Source organism: Ursus arctos, unplaced genomic scaffold, assembly GCF_023065955.2.
Source record: "Ursus arctos isolate Adak ecotype North America unplaced genomic scaffold, UrsArc2.0 scaffold_11, whole genome shotgun sequence".
Lineage (NCBI taxonomy): Eukaryota > Metazoa > Chordata > Mammalia > Carnivora > Ursidae > Ursus > Ursus arctos.
Window position 1 is genome coordinate 13006960 of NW_026622775.1, and position 23184 is coordinate 13030143.

General features: G+C 36.4%; 1 protein-coding gene across 4 annotated transcripts in view; it reads right to left on the bottom strand.

Annotated features, from left to right (window-relative positions):
• The window catches only part of SEC24D (SEC24 homolog D, COPII coat complex component), a 98972-nt gene that overhangs the window by 36179 nt on the left and 39609 nt on the right, over nt 1-23184 (bottom strand). For all 4 annotated transcript variants that reach the window (XM_026499239.4, XM_026499238.4, XM_048212329.2 and 1 more), the window contains exons 9-10: nt 7572-7710; nt 4122-4237 (exon numbers count right to left, since the gene is read on the bottom strand). In XM_026499239.4, the coding sequence (XP_026355024.2) occupies nt 4122-4237; nt 7572-7710 (255 nt within the window). The remainder of the gene's footprint in view (nt 1-4121; nt 4238-7571; nt 7711-23184) is intronic.

The window sequence follows — 23184 nt, forward strand, 5'->3', positions numbered from 1 at the left end:
CTGTGAACATGAGTGTGCAAATGCCTCCTTGAGACTCTGCTTGCAATTATTTTGGGTATATACCCAGTCATTCTATTTCTAAATTTTTGAGGAACTACTACACTCCCTTCAGTTTCTCTTGCTTGGACTACTGCATTAACTTCTAATAGCTCCCTGCCTCCAGTCCCTTTCCTGTCCTTACACAGACGGCTGTCAGAATAAATGGTCCAAAAACACAACACAGATCACAACGCTACTGCCTCTGAAGACAAGATGTTTACTGAGAGTCCTCAAAGTCAAGCACAGAGGGTGGCACATAAGAGTGCTCACCGACGGGGCGCCTGGGTAGCGCAGTCGTTAAAGCATCTGCCTTCGGCTCAGGGCGTGATCCCGGCATGCCGGGATCGAGTCCCACATCGGGCTCCTCCGCTGGGAGCCTGTTTCTTCCTCTCCCACTCCCCCTGCTTGTGTTCCCTCTCTCGCTGGCTGTCTCTATGTCACATAAATAAATAAAATCTTTAAAAAAAAAAAAAAAGAGTGCTCAATACTGCTGGCTGACTGAGTGAATAAATGTGTGGACGGATGGATGATGGATTAAGGAAACAACTCCCTCTTTACCTTTAATGGTCCTCATCACCTACTGAATTAACATAAATTCCTCAACAGCCTGCCTTTTACAATTCCCCAGAATACTCATTTAACAAACAGGTATAAGAACCAGAAGATCAAAGGTATCATGCCAAACCCAGTGGAAATTAAAAGGTTAGTCTGTATCTCAAAACAATTCCCCAGTTTTACTTCCCATTATTCCCCAAAACACATTCCTTCAACTAATTTAAGTGTTTGCCATTTTCAAAATATTTCCTATCCAGAAGTCAGTCTAGTGGGCCTGGGCCAAGAATTTGGCCAGAAAAGTATTTTGTTTGGCATAGTGTTTTTCTTAGAAATATTTGAATATGATTGTGTTTTGGGGGAAAGGGAATATCCTCTCTAATTATCCTAGTTCCCATACTAGCTGCCTGTCACTCATCTACAATAACGGCCTAATCCCTGAAGAAAGCTAAGTTGCAAATTCTCTGCTTCTACTCACTGTTTTGTTTTCCCTTCCCTTTCCACATGTCCAATTCTGCTTATGGTGCAACCAGCTCAAAAGTCACTTACTCTTTGAAGACTTCTCTGATCCTCCAAATTATACATCATCGTTTGTTTTCTTATGGCACTATGATTATTTGACTCGTATGCCATTTATCGTATTTGGGTTTTTATCATAATTATATACTTAACAGGTCTATACATCGGAAGTGCCTTGAAATCAGGTTCATTATCTTGCTAGCTTTGGTATCTCTCACAGCACATAACCAAGCTTCTTAGGCATGTTAGGTATCCATTAAATGTCACAGTGAATTAAAATTAAGTGGAGAGATGATATTTTATTTAGAAAAAAAAAGGCTGGCTTGGAATGAGTTTTTACATTTCAGGTACACTTTGTGTGTAGATATATTCTGTAAACTTTAAGTGAAAAACTCTCAGTTATATGACAGAGTTGGGGTATTTTTTCCCAGGGGAACCCCATGGTGATTTTCTAAATAATTGCCTACAAATACACAGTATATTGACAAAGAATAGGGGTTCTGTGGTCATGCCAGCACAGTTTTCAGTCTGGCTCCAGCATTTTGTATGTGTGCGATTTGAGGGTGGCACTTAAGTTCTCTAGGCCTCAGTTTCCCCAAGTAATGGTGGTACTCACCACATGAGTTCACTTGAGAACTAAATGATACAATACATAAAAAGCACTTCACAAAGAGCATCCCATATAGTAAATATCAATGTTAATTTTATTATATAAAATTGGGATCGAGATAAACTAAAATGAATAGGAGAAAATATAATTTTGTATTTCTAAATTTGTGTGGTGTTACAAAATACATGCACAAATTAAATAAGCTCTTTTTCTTTGTCGAAATCCCTAAGGTGACTCATTACTATATTTACATTTTGAATTATAATTAAATTTGAAGATACTTAAACCATCTTTTATTTTAAATTTTACTTGGAATAATAAAAGGTAGATTAAGCTTACAACATTTCTTTAAAATGTACTTTTTCTTTTTTTTTCGTTCCTTGCCTGCTGGGTGAGATTTCCCATCAATTAGACATCTGGAACATTTCCAGATAACAGAGTTTGAAGATACTGAAACTTTTGTTCCCAGAAATAGATTTGACTCTCTGCCTGAGTTTCTACTAAAAAAGCTTAAATCAAGATAATATAGACTTTTTGGCAGAGAACTAGAAACTGAGAGCATAGTTATATTTATACTATGGTTGCAAAGATCAATCAATAAATTTTCCATCACTAGTTATTATAATGGCTTTATTATATTTAATTAGAACTTGAATATTTATGGTCTACTTAATCATTCACCTTCAGCCAAGAACAGTAAAGAACAAATAAACTGTCTAAAAGTAGTTGATACTTTAGGATTCTTTTGTCTGATATAAAGGATTTATACCAAAAATGCTCTTATGTTTCTCAAAATACGTTCAAATGTTACATTTTGAATTAATAAAGCATTAACTCTTCTTTAATAGCTAGTTCTATGTAATGTGGTAAAAAAATCATACAAAACACTAAGATAAATGCAAAAGTTACATTAACTGAAAAAAAATTAAATCCAATCAATTGAAAAAACTTCTTTTTAGGAAAAATGTTCTTTGTAATTTATACTCAATAATATGGACCGGTCCCCTCGCAAACATCTGTGATAGAATTCGGTGGGTCAGAGGCTGTTTTCTGAGAACTAGGCATCAGTAGGCATTCATATTTGGAAGGTGAAGTAAGAAAATTAATCAGAATGACTGTTTCTTCAGGTCTACATACGGTACTTCAGATATAAGCTGAAATCTGAACTGATACCCAAGAAAATGTTTCCAAATCACCGAAGAATTTTAAAGACCTGCAAGTTACCCATAATGATGTCACTCTCACTGTGACACTAGAAAAGGGAAATAGCCAGTCCTGGGAATAGTAACAGACCTGCCAATTCATTCATTCATTCGTTCATTCATTCATTCATTTCACATACACTGATCAACTGTCTTCCCTGTACTAGACACTGTGGTGGATGCCATAAAGATCTAAGACAAGATTCTTGTGACCAAGAATATCAAAATCAATGAAGAGGGAAGACACTTGAGAAGATTTAAATTGTATGGGGATAATTGCTAAAACAAATATATGGACCGAGTTCTAATAGGAACGTCCCCCCCCACCCCCAAAGATTTAGTAAATAACCACTATGATGAAGTCAAAGAAAGTTGTTCATGTGCACACATGCACACACACTCACGTAAAATAAAATTTCAGCCAGGTATTACAGAATGAGTAGGAGTTTGCTGGGTGGGGTCTATACAGATGTGACAGGAGGATGCAAAGATAGTCTGGTCAAAACAATCTTACCTAAAAGTATGAAGTTGTAAGAAGGAGTGATGAGTTTGGAGTATGTGCTGAGTGTTTTGTACAGCTGAAGAGATGGCTGAGGTCAACAGTTAATGGTCTTATAAGGAAAGCTATACTTTTGAATTTAATTTTTTAGATTAAGGAAATGGAGAGGAATCTCACGCTTACATTTTAAAGCAAGGAGACCAGAGGCCAGAATCCCAGGCCCTCACATAGTCCAAGGGAGAGTCTAAGAACCTTAAATCATTGTGGTGACAACTGGTGTGCAGAAAGGAGGTAGAGAAACCTGTCCTAGTCCTGTTGACCATATTGGCTGAGCGTCTGCCTTGGAAGAGAAAATCTTCTGAGATCACTGACAAAACAAATAAGGTTGAGGCACAATATGGAACTGCTGCTTTAAGAACCCAGAATATTTTATCTGATAGGGACATAAAAATAAAATTATTGTTTTCTATTTTTGGCACCACTTTTTAGTTTTTAAAAATAATCACTGCTCTGAATAGTTTGGCAATTTAATCATGTTAACAGCCTAGAAGGCTTGATCTGTGTTTGAGGCATTTCTACATGCCCATGACACCACCAAAATGCTTTGTTTGTGAACCAAGATTCAGTTCTTTACATATGAAAGTTATTCAGTTGAATTTGACATCAATGTATAAACACTTGAAGCCCTGGGAACACTTACTCTGCAGTAATCCAAAGTAGCAACATATTCATAAGATCCTAGAGATAGCTCTGGTTTTTCATAGTGGTCCAGCCTTCTCCCGATGTGGTCCAGATGTTGGAAATAGAATGGTGGAACTAATAAAAACAAAATAAGAAAGGAAATCTTTTGTTTTCATAACACAGACAACTTAGTAAGTTCTTAAAATTTATTATGGGAGGAAAAGAAGTAGTTGAGGGGGAAAAAGTATATTAAAGCTAGAATGCAGTATATTCTAAATATCCAGTACTTAAAAAGCATGTGTGGAAAGTACAAAGGTTTCCTAAAAAATCCTCTTGACTCTTCTGCAAGTTACCGATGACACATAACATTTATGATTTAGACCTCTGTGAAGAAATAGGGTTATCCCTGTTTTAAATTGTCACAAAGAAAATTTAATTCTCCCTATTTAATTACCTCTTTTAAAAGGAATTCCGACTTTTCTATTTAAATTTTCAATGTACCTAACAGAAATATACATTGGTTATTTGGACTCTACTATTAACTACAATATTTATTATCCTTTAATTAAGAGATGCCTTCAGCCATGGAAAGTTTGCATGGAAATCTTTTAATGTTTGGACTTCAGAGTGGAGAGGATTACTGTATTAGGGAAAGACTATACCACTAAGATCTCAGCTGAGAACTTTTAATTTGATTCAAATGTCTAAGAAGGTTAGTTCTGGCAACGACCTGGAAGTCATCCAACAGCACAGGAACACTTATGAGTCACACACTGAACACTTGGACAAATATGGCCTGGTATCTCTGTGAAAACAAACTCCTGTTGCCTTGAGATTAATAGGGCTGGCTATTAAACCACTGACAATAGAAGTATTTAGAATAACCAGCAATGCTCTGGTTTTCAGCATTTCATAAAGAGCAACATTTTCATTTGTAAAGCCACAGAAGTAATGCGTTCTCTTTTAAAACTAACCACTCAGGATTCTTTATTTTTAGTTGTGAGCCAACATGAATTACAAGACTGTTTTTGTAGGTTGGACTTAAAAATAATCACCAAGAATTGATTTTTCTATTTTCTTACCATAACATGGCCATTTCTTTTTAAAACAAGTTTTATAACACTCATATGTACATATGGATCTCTGAATTTGGAAAATTCAATGTCTTGTAAAGATTATGGAAGTGGGAAACTGACAGTCTCAGCAGAGATAAGTAAATTACGAGGGCCTAAACCTGCAATTTTGTTACTTTTAGTTGAGGTAGATGATGTTATATTGGCTATTTAGGATTATGGTATGGTAATTTCTACATAATGTAAACTACAATTCATTTTCATTCACATATCTACAAGTAACATGTGAAATTTTTCCCTTTAAAATTAATCTCACATTCATTAGCATTTAATATTATCTGTCATGTTTATAAAACAAAATTCAAGTCACATGGTAAATTATGCACTGCCAAATGACACTTGTCTTCCTGCATGCCTCTGACTTCACATGCTTCCCACTGTGCAATCTCTGGACATTCTGAAGGGAAATAGAGTGAAACCATGTGACCAAGCCTCCTGGGTTCTTTCTAACTTCAATAAACCTCTGTCTTCTTTAAACCTAAATGAAGAATGCAGGTGTCAATGTAAATCTATAGGAGTCTGGCTCCTTTTAGGGACAAATACTTGACCCTAGTATGAATAACTCTATTGGAAAATGAACACGGCAGCCTCCTAGGAGTGAATACGCAAGGGAAGGGAATTTATTGTGTAGAGATAAAAGAATTCCAAGTGTTTTTTTTTTCTACCAGGAATTAGCTGGGCTCTGAGCTGACACCCTGGGTAAGACACCAGGATGTTACACCAGATTGGGGATCCTGGATCTAAAAGCTACATAAATTTCTAATCATCTTCCTAAGAAAGTTGACAGCTTGGCTAAAGACATTGAGGAGTTGGTGACCTTGGTAGAGGCATTTATCCAAATGCTGCAGGAGAGGTCTCTGCCTTCTCATGACTCTTCCCCACAAAACTAAAGTACAGGGAAATGAATTGTCACAGGGCTCCTGAAATCCAGGTCCCAAGATTGAGTGGTAGCCAATGATTTAGTTGCAGATTTCATCCAGGATGAAACAAGGTATAAGATCTACCTTAGAAAGAGAAGTAAGGATAGAGAACCAACAGAATCTGGTCTCACAGGGATACCCAATTCGCACTGAGTGGATGCCACAGTTGGAGCAAGAGGACATCCCAAGAGGACCACAGGTTTTGAGATGAGGCTAGAAACCAATGATTTTACTCCATAGCAAGGCATTTTTAAGAACTGGCCAAAGTTTTTGTGAGGAAGACTCATAATACCGGTCTCCAGCACTCTAAATTGGAAGAAAACATGGACTGTAATGAGGATGTGGGGAAACAAGGAGCTCTCCCACCAGAGAACACTAACGGAGTTGAGCTGCCATGAATGTAATGACAGAGGCAGAAAGCTGTGCCTTAGCTCCTTGTCAGTAGGGAGTAGCCAGCAGCCAGAGCAGACATGGCTCCTGGGCAGATACAGTGCTATACATCCTTCAGACCTGCAGAGAAGCATGTCTATGAAGATAAGGAACAGAGGAAAACATGCAGAAAGTTCATGCTTTCGTAATCATCGCATGGTTCTAGAGAAACTCTAGAAATGTAAATGAATGTGGGAATGTTTCAGGCTGAGTATGTGCTTTATTTAGCACCAAAAAGTTAAAAACACAGACATGTTATGAATATAATGAATGTAAGTTCCTTTTAGCAAGTTTGCGATTTTTTTCAACACCAGTCAATTCACGCTGGAATGAAAGTGAAAATAAAAAGAATCTGGAAAAGCCCTTCAGAATAATGTTCTTCTCCTTCTTTAACAATCTAACGTTCATACCTGAGTGGAAAACAATCTATACATGTGTTAAAGCCCTTAGTTATCCCACAGCTTTTCCTAAATACTGATCAGCCCACATTTAGAAGTAACTCAGAGGAATTAAGAAAGAGGGAAAAAAAATCTCCAACTTATCATCTGTAAACACAGATAAAATAAAAGTTCTTCTTTACAATACCTGTGGAAGGAAACCAACCAGATCATGCACTGTTTGGGACCTCCACGGCCCTCTCAGCCTCCTATAAATGCATGAACTTGCACATATAACTTCCCACAGGAAGCTGCTGTGTTTCTTATAAAACTTCAAAGGAGTTATTTCTCAATCCCCTTCCACAAAGGCTCAGTTGGAGGCAAAATAAAATTTTACCTCTTATGTTTACAGATGATAAAAATGAATTTTTGTTTTGTTTTGTTTTTGCTGTTCTTCTGAGTTATTCTTGAATGTGAGCTCATCAGTATTTAGGAAAAGCTAAGGTATAACCAAGAGCTTTAACATCTATTTTTCCCCCTAAGCTAAGAAGTGCAATATATTTCAACTAACAAAGAGCTTTTACTAAGAGCATTGATTGGCATCACTTACCGTCATTCACACAGTTGCAAAATCCGCACTGATACCTCCTTCCTCCTTCAATGAACTGCATAAATGGGCACATGTAGGCTTTGCACCTGTTGCATCTGACTGGTCCATTCTCTCCATGATTTACCAAAAAAAGGGGAGTCTGTAAGAAGCAAGTAAAATGAAGCGATAGGTGGGTATAGGATTTCAAGGTACTTCAGAAATGCTATACAATAATTGTAATTTGATAAGTCTTCCAATGGCATTCATTAAGGAATTCTTAACCCTTGGTGTTCACCAGGAGTGTAAAGATGCCTTTCTTGATACCTTCTGACTTCAAAGAAATACCCAAACAAAAATTAATTTGGATTTTTATCTCATTAATAAGCACATATGTATATATGCATATTTATATATAGTGCATATATATATATTTATCTTTATGTGTGTGAAGGCAGAGAAAAAATATAATAATGCAATATTTAACAAAGCATATGTTAAAAATATCCTGGACACCTTATATCACATATTTTGCTAAGTTTGTTCACTGATTATAAATAAAGTGAATTGGGTCTGATTTTAAAAGCTCTAGTTTGTATAGCGCTCTAGTTTATTTAGATCGTTCCATCAAATACAAAATGTTTCTTCAAAAATGCAACTACCTGAACAAATATACAATAATGTTCACTTATTTAGGCAAGGACCCTGATTCTGCCTTTTCTGTTTCTTTATCCCATGACAAAATGTACTCTCAAAGTCACTGGTCATGCTTTGCCAGAACGGAAAAAATAAATATTTCAATTGCTTCTTCCTCATAAACATGCATAGAAACCATTTTACAGCTTGAAAGCAAAAAAACTCAGCAGTAGAGTCTGCCTTGTTTCTCAACTCTTCTGGCTTTCAGAATAAAACCACAAAGATTCTTCTTGCTTTTATAAATCTTCCCTAGAGATAACATTTCTAGAAAAGCTTGAGAATTATAGGGCTTGGCACGTTAACAAAGTTTTTCTTAAAAAAAAAAAAAAAGGATGTAAATAAAGCAGACTGCTTTTTAATAGAGACCTGAAGAGGAGGAAGGTGGCAGATGAGACAGGGTCAGAAGGCCATTTTCTACTCAACTTAGAAAACTGAGATTTACTGTTTGTCCCTGTCCAGATGTTCAATGTGAAAAATAATCCACTGCAGAGGTTTCAGAAATGAATTGTGAGGTCTCACAGCAGAAACAACAACAACGAAAACAGGTTTGGTATGGGGGCACCTGGGTGGCTCAGTCAGTTAAGCGTCTGCCTTTACATCAGGTCATGATCCCTGGACCCTGGGATCGAATCCCACATCGGGCTCCCTGCTCAGTGGGGAGCCTGCTTCTCCCTCTCCCTTTGCCTGCCACTCCTCCTGCTTCTGCTCTCTGTCAAATAAATAAATAAGATCTTACAAACAAAAAACAGGTTTAGTGGGGCGCCTGGGTGGCACAGCAGTTAAGCGTCTGCCTTCGGCTCAGGGCGTGATCCTGGCGTTCTGGGATCGAGCCCCACATCAGGCTCCTCTGCTATGAGCCTGCTTCTTCCTCTCCCACTCCCCCTGCTTGTGTTCCCTCTCTTGCTGGCTGTCTCTATCTCTGTCAAATAAATAAATAAAATCTTTAAAAAAAAAAAAAAACAGGTTTAGTATAATACATAAAAGAATCGGGAAAGGGTTTAAAAAAAAAAATTCAAGATTACTTCCCACAGCCTCTGCACTGCCCTCCCACTCCTCTTGCCTCAAGGAAGCCAGAAAATGGATTGGACTTCTCATATAGGGTCTCTTCTGATTCCTAACATGGGCACAGCTCTGGTGCCCCACTGGCAGGATTGTGACAGGGATTAAATGAGGGATCCGTGTGTGGTACCGAGCACTGTGCCTGGCACAAAGTTACTGGATGAAAGGTAACTGTTGCTGTCATATCTATACAGAACCACCTTTCCTCTCTCAAAATCACTGAGCTCAGGAGAGAGTGTACGTAACGGCAGAGTTATAGTTTGATCAGTTTAAGATAGGCTTGAGTTTCTAAAGGCATTCGTTTATACAAACATTTTGATTAGCTAACTCATCACTGTAAACTGCCACTGTTAAAATGATCTAGAAGGGAGGAAATCTACCTTCCAGGGAATTCTGATATAATCTAATGGTTAAAGCCGAGAGCCACAGAGGATTTTAAAAACCTTCCCCAGGAATGTGTCTTAAATGTATATATACCCAAATATTGACACATACAATACTTTTTAATACAAAATCTGTGTTTGAGAGGCAAAAAATGACAAGTGTCTGTCCTCTTTAGCTGGTAATAATAACTAATCTGAAGGGACAAAAGGCAAGCAAACAAAAAGATGCAGGTCCCAACCAGAAATTCTCAGGGCAGTGAATGGAGAATTAGAGGAAGAAGTGAAAGATAACAAAAATGTAATAATAAGATAGCTTTTTCTGGATCAAAACTCCAATTATCCATCATGCCTTTGTTGCTGTTCTGTCCTACAGCTTCACCTCTGAGATCAGAAGAGTCTTTCAAGAATTAAACCAGGAAGAAAGTCTGCAATTTGCCTGCACTCCAGCCAACTTTACTTTTCTCATCCTTTTATTTTGAGAGTTCAAAGACTATAATCAATTCCCTGAGAGACTTTAGAAATATGATGCCATTATTTGCCAGACAAAGCAGAGGTAATAGGAGGAAAATTAACCTTATTTTTACTGATATGATATACCCAAAGGCAGGCCCAGCCTAAAATTACCATGAAACTGTCGGCAACTAACACCTGAGCATTCCAGTCCTGGCAGATTCAAACTTGCAGAACCAAAAACGAATGTCTAGTAATAAACTGGAGTCAAGTAGTGAGTGTATCTAGGTTGTTAAATACACTTACATCTTTTCTATTTTCAGTCTTTTGGAAACTGGATGATGGATAGGTAAGTAAGGTCTTCAGACAATTGAGGTGACAGCAAAGAATGTTAAAAGCTTTTAAACTGTTTACATTTTCTTTTGGGGCAACAGGACAAGGGTTTCTACTGCCTTATTTCATCTCTCTCAGGCCATGTTGAAAACTATCAGAGATTTTCTTTGCTCTCTCCAGATGTCTGCTTATCTGTTCTACAGTAGTCTGCATGAGCTCATAAATAGCTAATCTCACTTTTCTTCTGAGTTCAACTTTACTGTACACACATTTAAAAAAATCAAATTACTTCCCAAAAAAACCTCTAAGTTTTTTTTCCTTACCAAGGACAATTATATCATATTTACTTCACACACATTTTCAGATTTTATAATTTTGTTTATAAATGTGCTTTAATCTTCTGGCCTCTAGTATATTCCTGTCTGCTCTTTCTTTTCTGTTCTCTTAAATGAAAAAAGTGAAAGGATGAAGAGACTGGCTCTAAAAACCTCATCTGGCTATTCTTGGCTGTGGTCCCATGTGGCATGAATTTATACAACACAGAAGTGATGGGGAAGTTGAGGAAGGAAGAGGAAGAATAATATTTGAATCTTTTGCTTGTAGTTTTGGATTACCAGGGCTATGCTTGTCCTTTATTGATGCTAATTTTAATTAAGATGCTTCAATTGAATAAAATGTCTTTTTTGTGATGCTCCAAGAAAGAAAGATTATAACCCACTGAGAAATGAGGTTCAGTGTTCAAACGATATAAGTGATTTAAAAACAAAACAAAAAACTTTTGGGTTATTTTTCCAAGTAAAAGGAGTAGACAACAAGATGTATCAATCAATAACTCCTTGGCACTACCACTACAATTTTTAAAATTTTCTTATATTAACATATTATCAGTTTTCCAAGTATGCCTGCCATTCTCTCAGGTAACGTCAACATTTGTACAGTAGGTGCTGAGTACATTATGTGCCTTGGTCGGGCATTCAGTCTGCCAGGATAGAAAAGACATTAAATAAACAGGCATGCAAATATGCAATTAAAAGAATAAGGTAGGAATAGAAAGAATAGTTGTGAAATAATCATTAGTAAAAGCTTTCTTTAGCTTAAAAGGCAATGTTAAGCTATTTGGATTGTATTCCCAAAGCAAAAATAGATACTCAAAGAAAATGAAGTACAATGTTGAAAGATCCCAAGTGAAGAACTGTTATGATTTGTAGCCTATGTGCTTTGCTTTGGCACCTATATATCTAAGAAAAGTCTGAATACACAGGTCTTGCTAGATAGTCTCTCTTTTAGATAAAAGATGAATACCAGAAAGCACCTCAATATTAAAAGCTGATTATAACCAAATCAGGACAAGTAAGAAAATATGAGGGTGTTTTGTAGCAAAGATCCAGTAGATGGCACTGTGCAACTAAAAATTAAAACAAAACTATATAATTTACTTGGTAGGTAATAAAATACTCAATGATGCTATATTCATTTTATGTAACTCTAATAACATTTAACTAAACTGATGTCAGCTATTACTCACAAAATTAAGAAACCTATACTCCTAAAAAAATTAAATAATGGTTTAAAATATTCTGGATGAAACAAAATAAAAAACATGAAATACAGGCTACCTTAAGCATATATTGTATAGAAATTACAGAATTTGTCAAAATTAATGAAAATAATAGCCAAGAAAAACTTATTTTATTTTTTAAAGATTTTATTTACTTATTTGAGAGAGTGAGAGAACAAGCAGTGGGGAGAGTCAGAGGGAGGGAGAGAGAAAAAGAGAAGCGGACACCCCACAGACCAGGAAGCCAGATGTGGGGCTCGATCCCAGGACCCAGAAATCATGACCTGAGCCGAAGGCAGATGCTTAACTGACTGAACCACCCACGCACCCCAAGAAAAACTCATTTTAACTTTCTAATCCCTTACCAACTTTTCCTTGACTATATGTAGGAAAATACGCCACCCCAAAGTATAGGGCAACCTAAAGACGACCTGGGGAAGGGCCGGAGGATGCAAATGCTCCCATGGCCAGTGTCCACTTCCTGCTTGCCATATTCACATTAAAGGCCAAAATTAACAAAGCAAAGTCAGTGAAGCTTGCATCATGGAGTTCAGCAATACACTGTGATGGAGAAATTCTTTCCTTTTTAGATTTTTTATTTTAGAGAGAGAGAACATGCACGCAGAGGGGAGAGGGAGAGAGAGAATCCTAAGAGGACTCCTCGCTGAGCATAGCCAACGTGGGGCTCGATCTCATGACCATGAGGATCACAACCTGAGCCGAAACCAAGAGTCGGACACTTGACTGCACTACCTGGGCTCCCCTAGAAATTATTTTCTAAAGCAAACATCTACCTTCCTGTTGGGCCATCAAATCACAGGCAGTGGTGTGGATGAAGGGAGGAATAGGACAGAGAGGCAGCATCTGAGAGTTCAGGAACACCTTGACTTTAGGAAGGTTGCACTTGCCCATATCCTGGTATTGCTGGGTGAAAACTGTCTCATATTGCCCCACTACCCGCCTCCTTATTTTTCAGCACCAGAGTTCTAAGTAAGAGTTCCAGAAGTTCTAATACATATACACAAATTCTTTAACTACCTACTTTCCCTTGTCTTAATACTTGTTTAACAATTTAGAAAAAAAAAACATATTTCCATTTTTAAAACAGACTTCTCTTCCCTTTTTTCTCCCTTTATGTCCTTCAATAGAGGAGTCAAAGAAAGTAATCAGTCTCCTGGACTATATACAGTTGTCCCAACATGACCAACAGTCTACTTCACTTAGTGCCTGAAGGAAATACTTCAGCTTAATAGCTACTGGTAAGGGGAGAGAAATTTTTGCTTATGTGGGTCTTAAATCAGATCAAAAGTTTTAAAGTAAGATGACCTGCGGAAGTAAGATGGCTTGATAAAGGGTCACATTCAACATCAATTACAGTCTCCAGTAAATCACTAATAAACAGGTATCCCTAGCAGCAATAGTTTCATACTGTCAAATGCATTTTGGCATGCAGCTACCTCTTGGGTTTGGGGTACTGCTTATTTTTTGGCTCTATATCAAGAAGAGGTCAGTTGATAACTTGGATTAATTGAGGGGGGTGTAAGTAGAAGCATGGAAATGTTCATCCAGAACCTGTGATGAACAACTACCCTTTAAAAATGTTAAACATGCAGACTATTAGACATGCTGGAAGGCAAGCAGGGTTAGATTCCAGAGGATTATGCCCAGAAGCTAGAATGAAAAGAGAGTCTGTATCAAGTGCACTTACTAAAGACATTTTCATAGGAAAGAGAAGTAAGAAGCAGCTTGTATGTGTTTTCTATCTTTAGTCTTGCCATATATGACATTCGGTCAGTCTACATGGAAAGAAAGGGAACAGGACAGTAGGCTACTTACTGTACACACATTTTCTAAACAGCAGCAGTGTTTTGTTTGACTTTTTAAAATAATAAATACAGCATGAAAGAATATTTTCTGAATGCCTTTTAAAAATGTTATGCACCTTCTGAAAAGAAACAGAGCCTGATAATAAAAACATTCAATGCATTGTAATAATTCTAAGCATATACTTATACTTCCTATAGATGTTTTTAGTTCGCCTTTGTAAATCTAAAACTTTGTGTTTTCATATTTCCAGAAAAGTATCCTCTTATTAGAGTGCACTTCATTTTCAGTTTTTTTTCTCTTCAACATCATTGTTAGCCTATTTATTCTTACAGATATCTTAGAGCTTACATTGGATTTGAACATCTTTTTAATTTGGAAATGGGTCCTTTTCATGGGGAGGGGGAGTGTTTGGTATCATTTTGTGCATCCAGCACGGAAAATTCTAAAAAATTTTACTGATTCAAACCTATAGGTAAGATCATAACTATTATCTAGTATAATTCGTAGTTTAAAATGCTTTCAAATATATAAAAATACCAATTTGATGTTGAGATACTACCAACCTTCAGAGCGGGAATTACCATCCATGGGTTCAGAAAGGAATGGAAGGTCAGTGATGGAAAGTGACTTGTCCAATAAATTGCAGGGCTACAGCTTGAATTCTCATTTACTCCACCCATTTGCCTTCTCTGTGCTATAGATACAGAAACTGCTTTGCAGATTGCTCCTATAGAAAAGCCTACAGTTTCAGAGAAAGGCACCATTCTTCATGGTCTATGATTTAAACCAAGCCCTCGGTGCTCCCTGATAACTATTAAATGTCTCCTGTCATTTCTCTTCCTCTTTCTCTATAGGAGCTGCTTTATACCTTTTCAATCTCCAAATAAGCTCTCTTTCCACCTCCTTAGCAGATCATTTTGTCTCCTTGTTCAAAAAGAAAATAGAAGACCTCGGAGAGGAACTCCCTTGACTTTCCACCACTAATTTAACTGCATCCACTTAATATTTTCCTTTCTCTCCCTCTCCTGTTACAAGGGAAGGGGTGTCCCTTTCTCCTCCTGACTTGGCAGAGACCTTGTCTAAACTGGAACCAGTCTCGGACTGTCTTAGACATTTCAGCTGTATGTTCCCATATTATCTTGTGCCTGACAGCACTCATCATCAAAAGCTTTACTTTTCAGTGTCACTAGTAAATTCTCAGATCCGTGACTCACAAGTCTAACGTGTTTATTGTTATATATCCTAGGGCACAATATCTGAAAGAGTGGGCAGTCAACAGTTTTTGAATGAACAAACAAAATATCTATCAGGTACTCACAAATATACTGCCATAAACTTAGGGCAGTTCATGATAGGTGCTTAAGCCAAGGGCGCTAATAAAAGAAAAAATCACTTATGGTGGGGGGAGGTGGTCAATGAAAGCTTCTTTCAAGGAAAAGATGAGTAATTATGAGGAGTTATATTTTTGCTGACTGACAAAGACAATTCTAATCAGTAAGAATAGTGTAACACAGGAGGAAAACTTGGGTATGTTGGTAGCTAGTAGGCAAGTAGCCTAAATCAGCTGAGATGAAGGGAGATAAAGAGGAAAGCTGGACTAATGTCGTGGAGAGCCTTCAAAGCTAGGTACATCCCGAATGGCCATGTTTAAGATACACATGTGCACGCCCATGTGTGCACACACACACACAACCACATACACCTCAAATGAGTTGTTATACAATATGGTAACAATTCTGACAGAAGATAGTTAAGAGATTTTGCCATTCAGTAAATAAATGATGTCTTTAGAAAAACAGTACATTTGGCATAGGTTTTGAAAGCTGCTTATAAATTAGTGAATTCTTTTTTTTTTTTTTTTTTTTTTTTTTTTTTTTTTTTTTAAAGATTTTATTTATTTATTCGACAGAGATAGAGACAGCCAGCGAGAGAGGGAACACAAGCAGGGGGAGTGGGAGAGGAAGAAGCAGGCTCACAGCGGAGGAGCCTGATGTGGGACTCGATCCCGGCACGCCGGGATCACGCCCTGAGCCGAAGGCAGACGCTTTAACGACTGCGCTACCCAGGCGCCCCTAAATTAGTGAATTCTATCATGTTTTATAAGTAATATGAGAGATTTCTAGAATTTGTTTCATCATCTCTTGTATTTTATTCAGTTCATAAAACTCTAAAACATAAACTCAAAAGATGTTTGAATATTTTAGTTCTAATTTTTAAAGTAATTTTTTAAGAGGCAGTGGGGAGGAACGGGAAAGGGAGACAAAGAATTCCAAGCAGGCTTCATGCCCAGCACAGAGCCCAACATGGGACTCGATCTTAAAACCCTGAGGTCATGACTTGAACTGAAATCAAGAGTTGGATGCTTAACTGAGATACCCAGGCACCCCACAGTGAACTTCTAACTTAAAAAAAAATTTACTCCTTAATACTACATGTAAGCTTCAGATTCACCACTGATCCCCAGGGCCTTAATTACAGATTAAATTCTCAAAAAAATATTTGTTTAATGACTGATAAGGAGGGAGAAACAGAAGAGAAAAACTGATTTGAAAGAAGTCTGAACAACAACAAAATAAAAAATGAAGGAAGTCATGTTTAAACTTAAGGATATGTGCCAGTTCTTCTATCACAAAAGATTACGTCTGGATGTGATAAACCCTAATATGCTAAGTTCATCCCAAAATATGCACAAATAGACTTTTCCTGCAATGGCCAAAAGTGTCTTAAAGCAAACCCAGCTGTAACCCTTCTACCCAGGGCCTCTAATGCCAGGAGGGCTTTTTTAGTGGAAAGGTCAAGTCAGACCATATGCTAAAGTCCAAGGAAGGGCTACTTCTCGTAAGAGGGTGTCCATAGTTTCAAAAGAGAAAATAAATATCAGAGAAGAGCCCATCATAATATCAGTTTTCCTGAATGGCAGTCTTGGTTCATGACTAAATTATAAATGGTAGGTGATGGTTCTAAAGCAAAAAAGGTCAGTTTATACTGGGTGTGCTGATGCAGTATTTCAAGTGCAGGTATATTTGCAAAGTTCAGCATCACTTTTCTTGTTGGAACAGATATTGGAAACTTTTGAGTAAGACACTCCTTCCCAAGGGGCTATGATATTTAGAAATTCTATAGTTGAGAGATACTTTCCCACATTTCTTTTAAACCTTGGCCTATTATAGTTTATCTTTTATCCCTAAGGGAGAATTATATTTTGTTGTCTAATTATAGGCCACTTGCAGAAGACATATTTGTTATAAGAACGCACAGAGGATGAAAATATATTTTAGACTTAAAAGCCTTATGAGTTGTTTGTTTCTTCCATAACAAAATAATTGCCAGTTTTTTGTTCCTCAAAGGAAAGTTGTAAAATACTACACCTTAAAGACGAAAGTGTTAAAAATAATAAGCCTAGAGGCATACTCCCTTTGACTCTCTGGCAGAATTATAAGTTAACCAGAGTCTTCCCTCCATTTATTTCACTTCTTTAAATGGCCATGAAAATCCCTTCAAAACATTTTCCTCTATGTATGAGTCAAGTCTGTCTTTCTTTCTTTCATTCTTTCTTTCTTTCTTTTCTTTCTTTTTCTTTAAATCTAAGTTGACATATAGTGTAGTATTGGTTTCAGGAGAATTTAGTGATTCATCACGTACCCAACAAGTGTCCTCCTTAATGTCCATCACCCATTTAATCCATCTGCCCACCCACCTCCCTCCAGTAACCCTCAGTTTGTCCTCTATAGTTAAGAGCTCCTTATGGTTTGCCTCCCTCTCTGTTTTTATCTCATTTTAGTTTTCCTTTCCTTTCCCTACGTTCATCTGTTTTGTTTCTTAAATTCCACATATGAGTGAAATCATATTTTTGGTCTTTCTCTGACTGACTTATTTCACTTAGCATAATACACTTTGGTTCCATTCATGTTGTTGCAAATGGCAAGATTTCATTCTTTTTGATCGCCTGAGTAATATTCCATTTTACATATATACCTCATCTTTATCCATTCTTCGGTCAATGGACATTTGGGCTCTTTCCATAATTTGGAAATTAGACACGTGTCCCTTCGAATCAGCATTTTTGTATCCTTTGGATAGATACCTACTAATGCAATTGCTGGATAGTAGGGTAGTTCTATTTTTAACTTTTCTTTGACAAAGGAGGTAAGAATATCCAATGGAAAAAAAGTCTCAACAAATGGCATTGGGAAAACTGGACGGTGACATGCAGAAGAATGAAACTGGACTACTTTCTTACACCATACACAAAAATAAATTCAAAATGGATGAAAGACCTAAAAGTAAGACAGGAATCTACCAAAATCCTAGAGAAGAACACAAGCAGCAACCTCTTTGACCTAGGCCATAGCAACTTCTTGCTAGACACGTCTCCCGAGGCAAGGGAAACAAAAGCAAAAATGAACTATTGGGACTTCATCAAGGTAAAAAGCTTCTGCACAGAGAAGGAAACAATCAACAAAACTAAAAGGCAGCTGACGGAATGGGAGAAGATATTTGCAAGTGATGTTTTAGATAAAGGTTTAGTATCCAAAATCTATAAAGAACTTACCAAACTCAACACCCAAAAAACCAGTTAAGAAATGGGCAGAAGATATGAATAGATACATTTCCAAAGAAGACACCCAGATGGCTAACAGACACATGAAAAGAGGCTCGATATCATTCATCATCAGGGAAATACAAATCAAAACTACAATGAGATACCACCTCATACCTATCAGAATGGCTAAAATTAACGACACAGGAAAAACAGATGTTGGCAAGGCTGCAGAGAAAGGGGAACTCCCTTACACCACTAGTGGAAATGCAAAGGGGTGCAGCCATTCTGGAAAACAGTATGGAGGTTCCTCAAAAAGGTTTCATTTCCAAAGAAGACATCCAGATGGCCAAAAGACACATGAAAAGATGCTCAACATCACTCATCATCAGGGAAATACAAATGAAAATCATGATGAGATGTCACCTCACACATGTCAGAATGGCTAAAATCAACAACACGAGAAACAAGAGATGTTGGTGAGGATGTGGAGAAAGGAGAACCCTCTTACCCTGTTGGTGGGAGTGCAAACTGGTGTAGCCACTGTGGAAAACAGTATGGAAGTTTCTCAAAAAGTTAAAAAAAAAAAAAAAAGAGAGAGAGAGAGAGTCAAGCCTTCATTTAAATGATACCTTCTCAATCAGGCTTACTGGACTACCCTACTAATCTGCCATCTACCCCTCCCCACAGACAGCCTTCATCTCCCTAACCCTGCTCTGTTTTTCCTTCCTCCACATATTACATCATTTGCTCAGTATGAGGTCATTGTCTTGTCTCTCTCCATTAAAATGTAAGCTCCACGAGGGCAAACAGAGATCTTTATCTGTTTTGTTCACTGACATATCTCAAGTATCAAAAACAGTAAGTGCCATATATTGGGTGAACATAAACATCTGTTGAATTAAATCCTTGTTGGAATATGTTAGAATAAATAAATTAATAGTCATTCATGCAGTTCAATCTGCTGTCAATGTAAATATTGCTTAGTTACCATCCCTGGTGGACAGCCACATATACTGGCTAGACCATTTCCAAGTGATATGGCAAATCATCCTTTGTGAGTTAACTTGATTTGGGCAAATGATCAAAAGCCATTTGGAGGAAAGACTTGAAAATAGGATTTTAAAAAAGTTGAGAAAAAAATTTTCACTTAAAAATGCATGTGACCAATTCAAAAGCATCTGGAGAAATAAATACATTTATATACTTTTTATATATCATTAATAAGCTGGAAGGAAAGGGAAGGTGATGACTGCTTAATTTATCAAGTAAACAATAAAAATTGATAAATATGAGCTAATACACATTTTCTATCATTTTTCTTTAAGAAAGAAGAACTATTAAAAAAAGAGAAATATAAACAGAATTATATGTTTGGAGTATTTAGATAAAAGGCTTTTCAAAACTTTTAAGTTTTGAAGCATAGTAAAGTTTGGAGTATAGTAAACCAAAAGAAACTTAGATCTCATTCCTATGTTAAAATACTTCAATTTATCTCAGTAGTTCAGTTTTGGATTAAGAAAAGTGATTTCTGGTGGATGAGTTCCATATCTATACACACCAGATTTTATAATTTTGACTCTCTGTTTACCTGTATTTTGCAGAAATATTTTTTTCTGAAAGTCAGTGATGCTCTTATTTTCCCAATGAGTAAGATTTTAAAGATTTTAATCTTTTCTTTACATGTCTCATATATCTCCCCCTTTCCCACTCTCTCATAAATACACACACACAGAGCATATAACTTCACATTTACAGTGAGACAATATTGAAAGAAACTAACATTAGGGGTGGGGGAGATAAAATTGAAACCTAAGCTAAACTTAGGAAGAATTTAACTGTCCAGGAAATCCTTTAGGCAACTGTTACCCTAGTCAGCACAGGTGTTTTTGTCTGCCAGCAATACTAAAAGCAAGGATAATTTCCAGTGAGTATCTAAATGGCGATTTTTTTGTAAGAACATATGGGTGGTAAAGAAAATATTTTCTTTGATATAGAACATGGAGATGCAAGTAAATGTCAGATGCCTGGATAGAGATGACTCCAAAATGCAAGTCCTAGCTTTACCTTGGTTCCTAGGTAGTCAGTTCCTCTTTTATTTACTTTGTAACTCATTCAGTTACAAATACAACATTTGCACACAAAGCAGATGTTCAATAAATGTTTAATCATATAGATCTTTATTCTGAAACTTTCATCAAATTACTGGGCTCGAAAATTCTAATTTACTTCCATATATAAATGACACTGAGTAATGAAAATATCATATTAAATATTTATTTAGTGCAAAAATGTTCCAGACACTGTTTTAGGTCTTGGGAGTGCAACAGTGAGGAAAAATCAGATGTGGTCCCTACCTTCACAGAACCTAGTGGGAAAAAGACGTCCATCAAATACATAAACACAAAACTGCAAACTGTGACACATGGTATAGGTATGAGTTACAAGGAGTATAAATGTGGGATATCCTGGAAGGCTCTTCTGAGAGGGTGACTTTGAACTGAAATCTAAAAGTTGAATAGAAATTAATTAGGCTAGGCTAAAAAGACAGGATAGTGTGAGAGATTAAGGGGAAATTATTCCAGCAAATGTCCATGAAGAAGCTCATGACAAATCAAAAGCTATATAAATGTTTATGCAATGGTGAGTGCTTATCACTTGAATAATAAAGATAGAAAATGTATGATATATTATCAAATAACAGTACCATGCAACATCTTTTTAAAAAGGTAAATGAGCAGCTAACTCTTTCCACTTATATATGAATGTAAATGTGGAGTCTATATCAATTTCCTCCTTCTTGGGTAAGCTGTGTAGCTAGAATCACTGAAGGTATATGATAACATCCCTCTTAAATGTATACATTTCAAGTAAACCTAAATTACTGTAGTTCATATTTCTGCTCCTTGTATACTGTAAAGTCCCCAAATCAATGATTGCTGAATTAAATAAAATTTTCCATGGAGGAGTTTAATATTGCATAGCAAATAATCATAATAATAATGATAAAGATGATAGCAAGAGTAACTATCATTCCTTATACCCGCTTATTATTTTTAAGCAACTATCAGGTAAGTAGAGTTATCATAATTTTATTTATGAGAAATGAGGCCCTAAAAGTTAAATACTTTCAAGGTCACATTACCAGAAGTGGTAGAGTTAATATGCATACCCGACTTCATGTGACTCCAAAATTCCTGCTTGCTTTACTCATAATTATGCTTAACTCCTGACAAAGAGTCACTTCAAAAATCACTTGTGCTTCAGAGAAAGCTGGGTGTCATTTTCAGACATGAAAGGTTTGCATAATGTTTTCTTTTCTCTCTCCCTTCCTTCCTACTCTCCTTCCCTCCTTCTTCCTTTCTTCTCAAAATAGGATTTTGTTCAATTTTTTTTTTTTTTTGGCTTTTAATCAGTGGAATGCCTAGTAAACTTTCAAATATAAAATTTTAAAGTATTTTATTCTCTCATACTTGATCACTAAGAGGACATCAACTGTATAAATTTTAAGCCGTTGTATTAACGAAATAACCATAAAATTTGAGTAAAGTTAGGACCAGGAAGCAAGGCATAAATAGTGTCTCTCACAGATCCCAAAATCTCATCAATCATAAGACACACAAAAGCTTCCAATTAAACAAGACACAATGCTAAGAACTCCTTTTTAATAAGAGATATTCCTGTTTTAGAAATGTTAAAAAGTGAAAAAATGTGGGGCTTAGAATTGATGAAAATGATAGCAAGAGGCTCTAAAATAAATTTCCTCTCCAGGGTGGCCCCTCATGAATGTCCAGCATTCTACATCCAGTGAGACTGGTCTTGGCTCATATGTTATGGACGACACACACTCAATCACCAGGCACAGGAAGTCACAAAACTTAGCAATCACTGAAAATTAAATCAAGGCAGCATGTTTTCTTCTTTATTCTTATTTCTCCTGAAGGTATTCTCCATTTAGTAAACAATAAAGATTTACATGAATATATTTGGTAATTGAGAAGATAAGCTTGGTGCATTTATCATCCACACTGTAACTTAAAATAGAATTCTAATAACCTTTGCCCTGACAAATGTGACTCTCCCTGTATGTCTGCTATAACACCATTCTAAAAAGGGACAACATTCTGTTCTTCAGCTGCCAAACTTTTTCATAGCACTATATAAACAGTGACCAAAATCGTTAAGGGATAAGATTCAGTTTCTAAAGTAACTTTATATATTAAAGTATTTTAAATGTTATATTCATAATTCTATTTCTATTTGAGTACATGTATTTTATTTTTCCAAGTTTTTATGTTAATACCTTCTAAAATATTGCATTAAAGCAGACAACTTCAGATTATAACGCACGTATTAAAAATAGATTCAGGCTCTTGAAGCTTTCATTTCAGAATAATTTAAGTTATAAGTATTCTTAAAGTTTTTTTAAAGGACATAATATTATGTCATAATCAATTTCATTTCAGGGCATGTTTTTCACTAAAGCTAGCTAAATTTGGGCTATATGTAAAAAAATGCGTAGTCTCACAATCTTCATGTGCTTTTTAAATGAATAATACACTGCAGATTTCTTTTATTAAAAATATAATATAGACAAAACCACTCTGGGTTGGGTTTTGCAATTTGTTCACTAGAATTTCTAATAACATATAGGATTTGTGATGAATTCATGGTAATCCATGCTGAGCGCACAATAAAGTGGAAAAGAAGGGTAGACACTAGCAGCCTTCTAGATCTATAGAACATCAGAGCTAGACTTCTCCCTCTTGGGAATAAAGGCCCAAGGTCACA